At 37.2% G+C, this 15,251-nt stretch overlaps 1 protein-coding gene across 6 annotated transcripts in view; it reads left to right on the top strand.

Annotated features, from left to right (window-relative positions):
- rimbp2a (RIMS binding protein 2a) overlaps positions 1–15,251 on the top strand; it is a 66,662-nt gene that overhangs the window by 29,612 nt on the left and 21,799 nt on the right. For 4 of the 6 annotated variants that reach the window (XM_051093370.1, XM_051093367.1, XM_051093366.1 and 1 more), the window contains 5 exons: positions 5,725–5,814; positions 7,174–7,296; positions 10,366–10,470; positions 13,925–13,975; positions 14,456–14,476. In XM_051093370.1, the coding sequence (XP_050949327.1) occupies positions 5,725–5,814; positions 7,174–7,296; positions 10,366–10,470; positions 13,925–13,975; positions 14,456–14,476 (390 nt within the window). The remainder of the gene's footprint in view (positions 1–5,724; positions 5,815–7,173; positions 7,297–10,365; positions 10,471–13,924; positions 13,976–14,455; positions 14,477–15,251) is intronic. The other 2 variants (XM_051093369.1, XM_051093372.1) reach the window with 1 other exon arrangement.

Genomic DNA, 15,251 nt, shown 5'->3' with positions numbered 1-15,251 from the left:
ACCCTTGTGTTGCAATTAAAGTAGCACCACTAGCCCAACAGTTGATTTACTCTAATAATTTCTATGAGCTGGGGGGCGTTAATTAGCGTGTTCCATGAGAAACGTGTTTTGCGACTTCTAGAGATGACATGTCAAGAGGTCACAGAGATAGTTGCTCTAAATAACAAACAGCTGTCTAATTGGATCAGATCTGTCTAATGAGCATTTTTCCATCATTGCGTGCCAAACAGTTAAAGTGCCTTATTTGCTTATTGCGGTGTATACATTAGTGCAGTGACAGGATAAGGGAGGATGCGGCTTCCCTCCCGACCTCCTGTAGCTGTCATGGCAACCACCTGCTCTCAGCGGGAGAGGAGCCCTGAGCTTTCACAGCAGGATCAGAGGCTAAGATTTCTGTTTGTTACAGGTACAGACTGGAGATGTCACCTAAGATTGACAGTTCTGCCACTACAGGCTGCATGTTAAAGAATTGAATGTGTTGTGGGTGAATAAAACGTGCGCAGAGAGTGTAGTACTCAGTGCACCAGTGCTGGTACGCTGGTACAGCAGTGGTTATGTAGATAGTTGACATTAAATATTTTTGGGAAGTTGGCATTCTGAAATTGGAAAAAGTACACTATTAGTCAAAAGTTTTTAAGATTTTTGATGTTTGAAATTAACTCTTTTCTGCTCACCAAGCCTGTATTTATTTGATCCAAAGTACAGCAAAAACAGTAACATTTTGAAATATAATTTTATTTGAATATATTTTAAAATGTAATTTATTTCTGTGATTTCAAAGCTGTTACAAAAGCTCTTTATTTCAGAAAAATGCCGTTTTTTTAATCTTTCTATTCATCAAAGAATCCTGAAAAAATTGAACTCTGCTGTTTTAAATATTGATAATAATACTAATAAAAATAATTATAATAATAATAATAAATGTTTCTTGAACAGCAAATCAGCATATTACAATGATTTCTGAAAGATCATGGGACTGAAGACTGTAGTAACGATGCTGAAAATTTAATAAATTATTTTTATAATAATTATTTTATATTAAATTATTTTATGATTTTTAAAAAATATTTTAAACTATATTCAAATAGAAAGCAGTTGTTTTAAATAGTACAAATATTTCACAATATTACTGCTTTTGCTGCATTTTGGATCAAATAAAAGCAGGCTTGGTGAGCAGAAGAGAAATGTTCATAAAACAATAAAAATCTTACTGTTGAAAAACTTTTGACCGGTAATGTACCTAATTATGGTAAAAGTAATTTATTCATAATTTTTAAAATAATGAAAACAAAAAGGTATTTCAAAGCAAATGTTGTAATTAATATAAAATTATAATATTTGTAACTTAAATGTTATTATATTCTACATTATTAGAGGTCTATGTTGAAATAATATTTTAAATTAGGCTTCTACAAACAGCAAAGGTGTCTTTTTTTGAAACATGGTTTAAACATCATCAAGATTTAACAGAGAATCATTTGCTCAGTTAATTAGCTTTAACGTAACTGAAATAGTATTGAAAATCTCTTCACGGTTCGGCTTGACCCACAGATTTACTGCATCCCTGTTTCTCCTGTTATACGTCTGTGGTTGTATAACAACACCCACACATCCTATATGCATCCACAATGCTGCAGTGGTTGGCCATGTAAAGAGCCTCATCTCAGTGAATGTTGTGGAAGGATGAGCAAAGCTTTTCTGAGCAGCTGCAGAACCAGGGGCCAAACTGGAGGGTGGGGATCAGGCAGTCGTGTCTGCTCGAATTAGTCCATTCTTGTGGCACGCTTTCGCTCTCTCTTCCCAAGACCGCCTTCTTCTTTCGCCGTTCTGCTTCTTTTGCCATCCATATGGAAATCAGAAGCAGGATTCCTGGGTATGATACGTGCCGCTGCTTTAACTCACAACCCTGTGAGAGTTTCAGTTGATAATCCCATGGTAGTCTAATCTTTACCACATTAAAGCTGCGTTTAATCAGCCGTGACTGCGCAGCGAACTGCATATTTTTTTACTCCTGCTTTCAATGTGCAGCCAGTTCGGCGGCCTCTTAAAGGTCCCTTGAGCAGAGGTTAAAGACTGTCCTTTCATTTGAGGTAATAGAACATGATGGCTGAAATGTTCCCAAATGTATATGCGGATATGCTAGACGTGGTCCCGTGGGAGGTCTGCGGTGGTCACCGTTTTGCAGGCAGCCGACGTGTGCGCTGCCCTCGTGTGCTGTAGCTGTCATGTCCAGGGTGACGCTGTGGTTGACAGACAGGGCTTCTGACAAGGAAGTTCAAATGCTCCTCTAGTTGCTGTTGAGCAAACCTGCCACCTGATATACTGCGACATGTGAGCCAGTCAGGAAGGGACAGGATGCTGAGTCAGAGACGCTCACAGAGTTCAGCCAGGGTGTGGCACTTTAAAAAACTTCAAGAGATGGATGGCTGTGTTAAACAATCAAATTAGTGGGTTTGAAATGACTTTCTGAGTTTGCTCTCATGCACTTATGGGTAGATGTAGTGCGGTGAGATACAAGTTGTCTTCTCAGAAGTGAGATGATTTTCATTGCATTTCTCATTTTTCTAAAGATTGTTTAAAGGAACCCCAGGTGTTATGTATGGGTTAATATAACATAAATGATATCTCTTATTGAAATATGTAGTAGAATACCCATGAAAGATTTACGTTATTTAAAAAATCAACATCGTTTTATACATGCAGGCGAGATTTATACATATACAGGCGAGCGTTTTTTTTATGCGCATGACGCTCACGGTGATTTCACCATTTGACCGTTCCATTTTAGGAAAACTAGTGTCATATCATATACACACAGAAATGTAAAGGTAGACACGGCAACCCGTCAAAATAAACGTCTGGTTTAATTTGAAGACATTGTGCCTGAAATATATTACTACTATTACTACTAAAATTAAACAAACATTATTTTTAGGGTATAATCACACAACAATTCTTCCATCTTTTAATTTTAATAATAAGTTCCCCTTTGTTTGCGAAATATACTGAAGTTTGCTTAATTTTCAATAATTAAAAGATCAATGAAATTTATATTTTATGCCTTTATTTGATAACCAGAACATTTTAAATACACAACACAGAATTTCTGAGGGTAAAAAACCTTTCATAAGGCTATTTTAAGAATAAATTTGAATAAATTAAGTATGCATTTAAATAATTAGACATGCTAAAACACAGAATTTGATAACTGTAAAACATGGTGAGAAAAAAATAAAACATTTTATAGGGCCCTAAACATGTCATTTCATTAAATTGAAGTTTCATGATTTTAATGAATTAGACATGCTCTTAATAAAATTTAATTTACCATTAAAAAGGAGTTGAGAAAAATGAAAAATGAAAAAAAAAAAAAAAAATGGAATCCAGAAAAATTAAAACGGAAAAAAATGAATTTGGAAAAAAAATAAAACGGAATTTGGGAAAAAATAAAACGGATTTCATAGGGCCCTAGTGGTGGATATGAGTGTGGGCCCAAATGCCATACCATCGATTTTTTTCCCCAAAAATTAAAAGGATGCATTGTCAAGTTGTGTGTGTGGCTGTACGCGTGTGGTGCTGGCGCAATCACTTGATTTTTTCCCCCTTCTAACAGTGGAAATGACTCTTTCTAGTCATACAGATAATCGAAACTGTAAACGGTTTGCCTATGTTTGTGTACATTGACAATAAAAAGAAATCTTTGTGCTTTTGTAAAATAAAGAAAAATGGGATGCCACTTTCAGCCGTTCTCCTTTCTCACAGCACAAAAATGAACCACATCTCTGCATACTAGCTACTTGTTGCACTGTTTTTTCCTTTTGTTTTCTTAAGTAAGAATATTTATCGTATAGAGCTGGTCATTCATTATATATATAGCATAGCTTTATGATGTTTTTTCCAGTACGTGATGTAATGTATCAGTGTGAATCCTCATGTTCTGTTTGCTGCTTTTTGGGCATGTAAAATGAATCCCTGGAAAACAAAATTATCCTTTCTAAAATAATTAAATTCTAATTTAAAATAATCTTATCGGTTAACAGTTAATAATCGGTTAATGAGCGTCGGCTAGGAAAAATAACTGAAATGAACATCCCTAATCGGCATGTTTAGTTCCTGCCAGTTTGGCATCTAGCATTTCAATTCTTCCAGTTCTTTTCTCCTTTTCTTATCGTTGGGAAAGAAATGACTTACATCGCTTCTCTTGTTGCCCTTCAACTAAAAATTACAACCAAAATCCGCACAATGTAGCATCGTATCAGTATTTCATTTTCTGAGTTGTGTTGCGGTAAAAATAGCGGGTAGTGCCAGTAGCTCACCAAGTGCAACCATTTCACGTCATCAAAATAATGGCACCCCACAGACCAAAGTATGTATAAAACGACATGGATTTTTTAAATACCATAACAATTTTAGTAAGAGTCAGCGCCAATAGCTTAGTGGGCAGCGTGCCGACATACAGTGCTGTTGCACTACGGGCGTCCCGAGTTCGAATCCCAGCTCGAGGACCTTTCCCGATCCTGCTAGTAAACGATCATTATTTTTGCAGTTTCATGTAGTGATGCTAGTGGCGAAAAAAAATTATACACTTCAGAAAAGAAGCATAAATGACCTCAATCCAATTAAAAAGGTAATCTACCAACAAATTGAATCCTGGTCTGTGGTAATTGCTGCAGAGTGCCATTCTCCGTGAAGTATTGATTAATTTTTCATACACACTGTGTTAGATGTCTTGAGATTTGGGTGGCTCTTTAAACACAGCCAGCGATGAAAAACAAAATGAGCACCCACCTTTATTCCCTATAGGCTAAAGAGATTTGTGTTTTATTAGTGTGTTCATCACCCATGGGTTTATGAATTCTCTAATCACTTGTTATTATGCACCCTCTTTTTCACAAGGAGATTTATATATTGATCTTTCTTTCCTTTGGATGATACAGCTTGACGTCTTTGTCCAAAATTGTATTTCTCTGCAGTATCACTTCTCACTGGTACCATCAATAGATAGATAGATAGATAGATAGATAGAGTTGAAGTTTACGTATACCTTGAAGAATCTGTAAAATGTTAATTATTTTACCAAAATAGGAGGGATCATACAAAATGCATGTTATTTTTATTTAGTACTGACCTGAATAAGATAATTATTTCACATAAAAGACGTTTACATATAGTCCATGAGAGAAAATAGTAGTTGAATTTATAAAAATGACCCTGTTCAAAAATTTACATACACTTTCTTAATACTGTGTTGTTACATGAATGATCCACAGCTGTGTTTTTTTGTTTAGTGATAGTTGTTCATGAGTCCCTTGTTTGTCCTGAACAGTTAAACTGCCTGCTGTTCTTCAGAAAAATCCTTCAGGTCCCACAAATTTTTTGGTTTTCAGCAATGCACACTGATGCTTCAGAAGGAAACATTATTAAGAATCATTAAGATCCATTAAGAAAAGTTTTTGAATTTGAAGATCAGGGTTAATTTAACTTATTTTGTCTTCTGGGAAACATGTAAGTATCTTCTGTAGCTTCTGAAGGGCAGTACTAAATGAAAAAATATATTTTTTTAATGTTATAAAATAACATGCATTTTGCATGATCCTTCTTATTTTGGTAAAATAATTTACATTTTGCCAATTCTAGAAGGTGTATGTAAACTTTTGACTTCAACTGTAGATAGATGAGCTGATGACACTGAACTGACACCTTTTTGCTTTTTCCTCTTGACAGAAGAATGAGCTTCAGGATGCTTTGCTGGAGAGGAAACGGCTCAATCGTGAGCTGCTTAGTCACATCCTGAAGGCCACGGAGTACGAGAAGGTAAGAGATGTCCAGCTGAGCTCATGCGATCAATGGCTGCTCATTACACGGCTCTTCTAAGAACATGTGCCCAAAGGCTCTTCTCTGCATCTCATCGCCAATATTGATCTTATCGCATCCCTTTCTGGTCAATATATCCACCTTGTTTGTTTTGACCAGATTTAGTTCAATGAAACTGAATAAGGTTTTGCCTGTATGCATTTATTATGATTTAAAATCAGCCTTCGTGATGTGACAAGCATGCCCGAGTGTACACTAGAGATAATCAGACGTAAACTCGATCATACTGTGAAAGGAATCCAATGTAGTGAATCTGCCGAGATTGGCAGCCCATGGCACTCAGTGTGTTAATAGTATCATTTTCGCTAGTGCTTTTTTTGCAAGCCATGCCATGGTTTGGCAGTCTCTTTCTGAATAATCCACAGGCGGCTCCTCTCCTCTAACAGCAAAAAGGGCCATCTGTCACAACCCCAGACAAGTGTCTGAGATAAAATGTCTTCTGTTTAATCAGGTAGTGCTGCCCGCTTCCATTCCCATTCCCTCAGTGATCAAAGGCTCATTTCCCAGCATTCAGCGGTGCTAACAAGGCCGAGGAGAGTAGGTAAATAACCCCAAGTGGGACGGGTCAGTTTGTCACATGCGTCGGCACCAGGCGCAATCTCATATACCGATCTTAGATCGATACAAGATGCGAATCAACCTCCCCAGCCGGAACGGATGAAATGTGTGCTAATAAATGAGAGAGAGTATGGGCGTGTGCCAGAATGATGCCGCCACAAGTGTGTGATATATTGAGTGGTAAATTTTGATTGGTGGATGGATTCCTGTTTGGCTGCATCCTGAGTTGACCCTCTTCTGCAGTCATCAGGTGATTGGTTGTGTTTCTCTGAGCTCTGCCAGTGTTGTGAGTCAGTGTAAAAGACTTTTTTGAACACTGAATCTTTATTTTTAGAGCTGTTGCCTTAGATACAAATCACCTGAATTTTTATTATATACAGTAGCTTAGAGTGTGGCGGAGTTATGTTTCAAGCCTTATAAAGAATCACTGCACCTTTTATGAGAGTGAAAAATAACTACTGAAATAATCTTTCAAAATGATTAATTCTGTTTCGTAAAAATTCTGCTTAGACTCACACTCACTGTACAATATGCTCTCACGGTCCATTGTAAGCACCACTGCAGACTCAGCCATTTTCGTCTCTTTGTTGTGGTCATAATTAAATGTCCAACATCTGAAGTCTGGCCAAGGTTCTTCTATTAACTCTGCTTTTCATTGTTTAAGTGACAGTTATATAAGTTTAGATGGATTTTTGTGACTTAAGATGGTTTATATATCCTCATTTTGTTTCCAACTCTTAGGTAAAGTCAGACTATGATCAGCTCAGAAAGGCTTTTGGTTGTGTGAGTCAAGAGAGAGACTCGGCCAGACAGGAGAAGGCTCAGCTCCAAGACAAACTGGAGAACCTTGAGCAGGTCCTAAAGGTAAGATCATTTTTGGATATTGGATAAATAGCAGTTTGATTATCAGTTCAAATCCAACTAGCGTTCAAGAACATATTGTGAATATGCATCTCAAACTTTAATCTTAAAGGAGAAGTTCACTTCCAGAACAAAAATTTACAGATAATGTACTCCCCCCCCTTGTCATCCAAGATTTTCATGTCTTTCTTTCTTCAGTCGTAAAGAAATTATGTTTTCTGAGGAAAACATTTCTGCATTTTTCTCCATATAGTGGACTTCTGTGGTGCCCGGAGTTTGAACTTCCAAAATGCAGTTTAAATGCAGCTTCAAACAATCCCAAATGCAGTTGTAAATGACCCCAGCCGAGGAAGGAGGGTCTTATCTAGCGAAACGATTGGTTATTTTCATTAAAAAAAAATACAATTTAAATACTTTTTAACCTCAAATGCTTGTCTTGTCTTGCTCTGCCTGGACTGTGTATTCTGGTTCAAGACAGTCAGGGTATGTTGAAAAACTCCCATCGTATTTTCTCCCTCAACTTCAAGAATCATTTCAGATTTGCAAAGTGAACATGCAAAGAAGATCAAACACCCTAAAACAAAAAAGGTAAAACAGTGATGTAGGATGATTTTGAAGTTGAGGGAGAACATGAGTTGGGAGTTTTTTGACATACTGTATTAAACCGGAAAAAACAGAGTACAGGCAGAGCAAGACAAGATGAGCGTTCGATATTAAAAAGTATAGAAATTGTATTTTTTAAATGAAAATAACCAATCGCTTTGCTAGATAAGACCCTTCTTCCTTTGCTGGGATCGTTTACAACCGTATTTGGGATCGTTTGAAGCCGCATTTAAACTGCATTTTGAAAGTTCAAACTCAGGGCACCACTGAAGTCCACTATATGAAGAAAAATCCTGAAATATCTTCCTCAAAAAAACATAATTTCTTTACAACTGAAGAAAGAAAGACATGAATATCTTGGATGACAAGGGGGTGAGTACATTCTCTGTCATTTTTTTCTGGAAGTGAACTTCTCCTTTAAGAAACCAGTCATTTAGAAGGAGTTTTGAGAACTGAGACAGCCTTGTGAAATATTGCAAACCGACTGTTTATTATATCGTCAACTCTTTTTTTCCCTATGGCAACTTTTCTGATATCTAATAAACTATCTATTGTTTAATATCACATTTCTTAATGATAGCATCTTGATTTTAAAGGAAAAACTGATACCTGCTGAGATAATGATGTTTCATTTATCTGACTTGTTTCTGCCAGCGTCATGATGCTGACTCATTGTTCAATGAAAAGTGTTCCTGCACTTGTCACTTTATCGACTGTTTGTGTCATGTGTCTCGGGAGGAAAAAAGCTCTTATAACAAGAAATTGACGGCTCATCTTTGAAATGAGAAATATGTATTTATCTCTCCTACCTTTCTCATTATTGACTATGTGATAAATGATTACAGAAGAGATGAGATGAGACTTAGAAGTAGAAATAGTATAGCAACGAGCAGAAAACAAGAGGTTTTCTGTCAAATTTCAGGAGTCTTTTTGATGTTGTTTGAAGATGTCTTCTGCTTCTCACAAATGCGTAATTGTTCCAGATAGCATTGCAGCAGCTGAACGGAAGTAAAAGACGTTCTTTAAAAGAAAAAGAGAGCTTTTGGAATTTCTGTCTGAAATGTTTCATTTGAACTCATCTATTTTAAATCCTAAATTCTTAAAGGGATAGTTCACCCAAAAATGAAAAATTCTGTAATTTACTGTCCCTCAGTGAAAGTTTTTTTTTTTAAATAAAATGCCCCACTGTTTTTGTGTGGGCAGAAACATTGTTCAAAATGTCTTTTACTGTATGTTTAACAGAAGAAAATAATGGTTTGAAATGACATGAATTTATATTGATGTAGCTATGTTTAGCTTATGCTTTTATATGCTATTATGTAGCTAATGAATTACAAGATTCACACAAAACCAGTCATAAATAGCACGGGTATATTTGTAGCAATAGCCAACAATACATTGTATGTATTAATTTTTCTTTAATGCAAAAAATTAATAGGATATTAAGCAAAGATAATTTTCCTTGATGATTTTTTTTTACAATTTAAATATATTAAAGCTTATTTTTTGATTAGTAATATGCAATGCTAAGAACTTCATTTGGACAACTTTGAAGGCGATTTTCTCAATATTTTATTTTTTTGCACCCTCAGATTTCAGATTTTCAAATAGTTGTATCTCAGCCAAATATTGTCCTAACAATCTATACATCAATGAAAAGCTTATTTATTCAGCTTTCAGGTGATATATAAATCTCAATTTAAAAAAAATGGACCCTTATGACTGGTTTTGTGGTCCAGGGTCACATTTGTAAAAAATAAATAAATAAATAATAAATAAAATAAAATAAAAACTGTAGTTGTTCCTGTCCTCTGAAGCTCTTCAGCTGCTTCTATTTTAATCAATATGCAAAGCATTGAGTGTATAGCCACGTGAGTGTGTGAGGTGTGTGTGCGTGTTTAAAACCCTACCGAAGTCAGCAAAGAAAAGAAAGAGGCTTTAACTCTCTTGAAGGGGATGGAGATAAGGACAGTGAGAGAAATGGGGAGAAAAAATGAATCGTAGACCTTATAAGCTTTAGCTTTTAAGCCTCACAACAAATCTGATATGCTTCAGTCCTTCTCCTGTCCAGTTTAACTGAATCTTGAATAAAGGAGACGGAAACTTGAACCCAAACAGTTTGTTAGACGTTGTTTTTTGTTTTTATTCATCAGTTTTTATAATGCTGTTCTCAGTTTTCAGTATTTCGCAGAACACATTGTATTTACCAAGTGCTTCTCCATCAATGGCTGTTAGTGTCATCACTCACTCTCACTATATCAGTTAATGTGTCTGTTAAAGCGGCTGTCTGGTTATTCATGATGCTTTTTCCCAGATCTTTGTCCACAGCCTAAAAAACAGCAGCTTAGAACAGTGATCAGTGGTTTGTTTTATAATGTATCTTTAAGAAAGCAGGTGTTTCTACAGCATGTCAAATGTGTCCTAATTTGAATTTCCTTTGTTTTCTGTTTCTTTTTTTCTTTTTTTCAGCATATGCGAGAGGCTGCAGATCGGCGGCAGCAACTGGAGGCAGAGCATGAGCAGGCCTTGGCTTTCCTTAACTCCAGACAGCAGGAGATCAACCTTCTGCAGAAGGTAAGAACCTCAGTGAATCTCAAACATGCCTGCACACATACAGTATCTCACAAAAGTGAGTACACCCCTCACATTTCAGCAATCATTTTAGTATGTCTTCTCAAGGGACAATACTATAGAAATGAAACTTGGATATATTTTAGAGTAGTCAATGTGCAGCTTGTATAGCAGTGTATAGTTACTGTACCCTGAAAATAACTCAACATACAGCCATTATTGTCAAAATAGCCGGCAACAAAAGTGAGTACACCCTAAGTGATAACAGCACTATGTCATTTAACCATTTAAATTTAAGTCCTATTCATCGTGTTTATGTTTTTGTCTGCTTGACAGGACCATACAAAGTTGTGTATCTTGTATTAGAGCAGTTAAAATTTGGTGCTGCTTTGAGTACAATTCTCTTATACTGACTGGGTGTTCAACAAGGCACCTCATGGCAAAGAACTCTCTGAAGATTTGAGAATTAGAATTGTTGCTCTCCACAAAGATGGCCTAGGCTATAAGAGGTTTAGTAACGACCTGAAACTGACTTACAGTACTGTGGCCAGAGTCATACAGAGGTTTTCCAAGATGGGTTCCAATCGGAATAGGCCTCGCAAAAGTTTAGATCAACGAAGCTGAGTGCTCGTTCTGTGCATCAGGTGCAACCCTGGCTTCAAAAAACAGATGCATGAGTGCTGCCAGCATTGCTCCGCTTGTCAGTGCTCGGACCATATGCTGCACACTGCAACAAGTCGGTTTGCATTGGCGTCATCCGAGAAGGAAGCCTCTTCTGAAGCTGGCTTACAAGAAAGCCCGCAAAAAGTTTGCTGAAGACAATCTGTCCAAGAGCATGAATTACTGGAACCATGTCCTATGGTCTGATGAGACTAAGATAAACTTGTTTGGCTCAGATGGTGTCCAGGATGTGTGGTGATGTCCTGGTGAGGAGTACCAAGAAAATTATGTCCCTCCTACAGTCAAGCATGGTGGTAGCATCATGGTCTGGGGCTGCATGAGTGCTGCTGGTACTGGGGAGCTGTGGTTCATTGAGGGAAACATGGATTTCATTATGTACTGTACATTTCTGAAGCAGAACATGATGCCTTCCCTTCAGAAACTGGGCCGAACGGCAGTTTTCCAACATGAGAATGACCCCAAACACAGCACCAAGATGACAATTGCCTTGCTGAGGAAGGTGCAGGTGAAGGTGATCTGACCTGAACCCTATTGAGCACCTATGGGGCATCCTCAAGCAGAAGGTGGAGAAGCACCATGTGTCTAACATTCAGCAGCTCCATGATGTCATTATAGAGGATTTGAAGAGGATCCCAGCAACAACATGTGCAGCTCTGGTGAATACCATGCACAGAATGATTAAGGCAGTGCTAGATAACAATGGTGCTATTGACACTTTGGACACAGTTTTGACAAGTTCACTTAGGGTGTACTCACATTTGTTGCCAGCTGTTTTGACAATAATGGCTGTATGTTGAGTTATTTTTAGGGGACAGTAAATATGCACTGCTATACAAGCTGCACATTGACTACTCTATAATATATCCAAGTTTTATTTCAGTATTGTCCCTTGAGAAGATATACTAAAATGATTGCTGGAATGTGAGGGGTGTTCTCACTTTTGAGAGATACTGTATTTAGGTGTTTCTTTAAATACAGTAGCTGTATGAATGAATGAATGAGGCATTTATATAGTGCTTTAATGTCCTACACCCAAAGCACTGTACGTTCATATGGGGGGATCTCTCCTCAACTACCTCCTCAATGATGCGACGGCAGCCACAGTACAACGGGGCCAGTGCGCTCACCACACACCAGCTACAGGTGGAGAAGAGGAGAGTGACAGAGCCAATTAAATAAATAGGGATTATTAAGAGGCCATGACTGACAAGGTTCAGAAAAAGGAATTTGGCCAGGACACCAGGGATACTCCCTCCATACTCTTTACGAGAAGTGTCATGGGATTTTTAATTACCACAGAGAGTCAGGACCTCAGTTTAACGTCTCATCCAAAGGACAGATTGTCCCAGGGGTTGATTTTTATTTATTTATATAACAGATTGTGCCTTTGAAGGTTACATTAAAACTGTCTTGGAAACTTTATAACAGACGGACTTCATTTATGTTACTTTTGTCGCTAAATAGTGGGCGTTCTCACTACTGGTTGCCTTGACAGCGAATCAGGTTTCTTGTCTCTAAATACAAACATTTTGGAGGCAAAAGACTAAATATAATATAAATATAAATTAAATCTGTACATACAAACAAAAACGAATGAGAAGCAGAGCCTACTTTTTTCCATTGTGTATGTTTATGTATGGCTGAGAGAGGAGAAGGATCACATGAGCTCTACTGTCTTCTTTCCTATTGGCTGTCGCTCCTGAAAGTCGCTCTTTATTTGCATAAATTTGAGGGATTCTGAACTTTGTCGCCTCGCTGGACACGCCCCATCTGGTCGTTGTAGCTCGATGTCGCTCTTGTCACCGAAAATCGCCAGCTCTCCATTGAAATGAATGGGATCGTGTCGCTTTGTCACTGCATGTTGTTTGTAGTGTGAACAGCGTCTTTGCATTGACTTGCATGTAAATCACTCGCGCTTAACGCTTCATTCGCGTCTGGTGTGAACGCACCTTTAGATTTTAGAATAACTAAGAAAATGTAAACATTAGTAACTTACAATATTTCTATTAAATTGTTACCATGTTAAACAGAAATGAAGTAATATTGAAAACATTAGCCTGCTTTTAGCTTTGTATTGTTATTTTTTATATCATATCTAATGATCATAATATGCCATAATTTCTTTCCAGTCCTTCCGCAGAAGTTGACGTAAGGATAAGAAAATTTTCTTCTGACGTGACCGCAATAGATATTCTGGCATAGTAGGGCTGGATAAAATCAGTGGAGTCACATAATAGGATCATGGCTGCAGAACTGTTTGCTTTTCTTTGTGTCTGTGGCCTTTCAGGAAGAAGCAGCGACAGGCAAACAAAGCAATTAGAGCCGACAGCAGACACCGCATCAGTGCAGATCCCTAGGGAGGGGTTTGACAGAGCTTTTACCTCACCAACATACACGACACAGGCATATATGCACAAATGACTTGCTGATACAACTTGCACGGCAATCATAGCCTGTCTGTATCACCTCACAATTTCCTCTTTGAGTACAAACAAAGAGTTTTCGTTGTAATTGTACTCACTTATGAGTAACTGTGAACTGTGACTCACAGTTTTGCCCTTCAGATACTGAATTTTCCCAGTGGGATCAATAAATCTGTCTGAAATTAGATGAAGTAGCTTTGCCAACCAAATCTTGGCAAATCTTTTAGAATCAATGTGGAATTATAATGTCTTACTGACGTTGCAGTTACTTTCTGAGATTTGGGTTTGTCGGGTGTGAGTGAATGGATTTGCATTAGTACAGCTAAACTAAATATGCTATCTCTTATTTTCAGGTTCAGGCTGAAGCTGAAAAAGAACGTGAAGAAGTGGTGCATCTGCTAGAGGTAAAATGTAATCTACTTGCTTTCCTTCTGTCCTATGGCATCCTACTATGAAAAGCCTAATTTACACTCCTGGCTTGGTCAGCAGAGTGTGCCTTTGGTGCAAAAAGCACCTGTCTATCCAAATTATCTGATAAACCTAGAAGGGACCGATGCAACCTGTCTGGATCCCTCATGTGTTTGATAAAAGACCTCCGTGTCTGACAGTCGGTCCACACTGAGAAGCTTCTGCTTGTCACCTACTATCAGCTTGACTTTCGAGGAGAACTTATGTCCCCTATGGGGTGTTTCTTTATTTTTATGACCTTCATAATTTTTGCCTTTTCCCATCTTTAATATTGTTTTTTGATACCTTGCAATTTTGTTTCAAGCCGTTCAGTTGATCCTTTTTTCCATAGTTGAATATTTTGTTTGTTTTGTGATATTTTTCATCTCTGACCCGTCATTCTGATTTATATTTTTTATCCTTTTGTGTTTAAACAGAACCATATGGACAAAATGCAGGTACACACACTCACTCATTCAGAGATTTTTTTTTTTTAACTTTTCATACCAGTTTTTTTCTCATGAGAGGCATATGGAAACACAGGCTATGACACTTTTAAAAGAATAATTCACCCAGAAATAAACATTTTTGTCATCATTTACTCGTTCCAAATTCATTTTGATGAGTTTATTCATATTTTCTTCCATATAGGTAAATTGAGGCTTTCTAGCTTCAAATAGGACACAGAAAAATTATAAAAGCATCAAAAGTCAGTGTGACTTTTTTGAGACACAATGGCTTTGTGTGAAAACAGACAGAAATTTAAGTTTAAATTTATTATTAACTGATTACCTTCCAATATGAACAACATAAGGGATGAGTAAATAATGAAATAATTTTTTATTTTTGGGTGAGCTGTCCCTTTAAGATCATTGCATTATTGTGTGCCCTTTGAGTATCTCTGCTGCTACACTCATTTGTGTGGCTGTGAATTGTTGCTTCTAAAGAGTTTAACAAACAAAATGAAGTTTCCCTGTGACTGTGACAGGCTGTTGCATCAGGTCCTTTGTTGTTGGGATAAAACTAGGGCCTGGTGAAATTATGTGACTGTATCAGTATTAAGGTCTGGTTAGATAATACACTTAAACACACAAACACACACGCAGAGGTTATTTAAACCTCTAATGCCTTTGCCACTAAAAACATCTCTGTTTTTTTTTCAGTGTCTCATTTATGAAACAGTGTTGTAAAAACAGGGTTCTCAAGTTAAAACTAGGCAATGACTAATTTAAA

The sequence above is a fragment of the Labeo rohita genome, chromosome 21 (assembly GCF_022985175.1).
Source record: "Labeo rohita strain BAU-BD-2019 chromosome 21, IGBB_LRoh.1.0, whole genome shotgun sequence".
Lineage (NCBI taxonomy): Eukaryota > Metazoa > Chordata > Actinopteri > Cypriniformes > Cyprinidae > Labeo > Labeo rohita.
The sequence above is the reverse complement of the archived record's forward strand: the minus strand, read 5'-3'. Positions and strand labels throughout refer to the sequence as shown.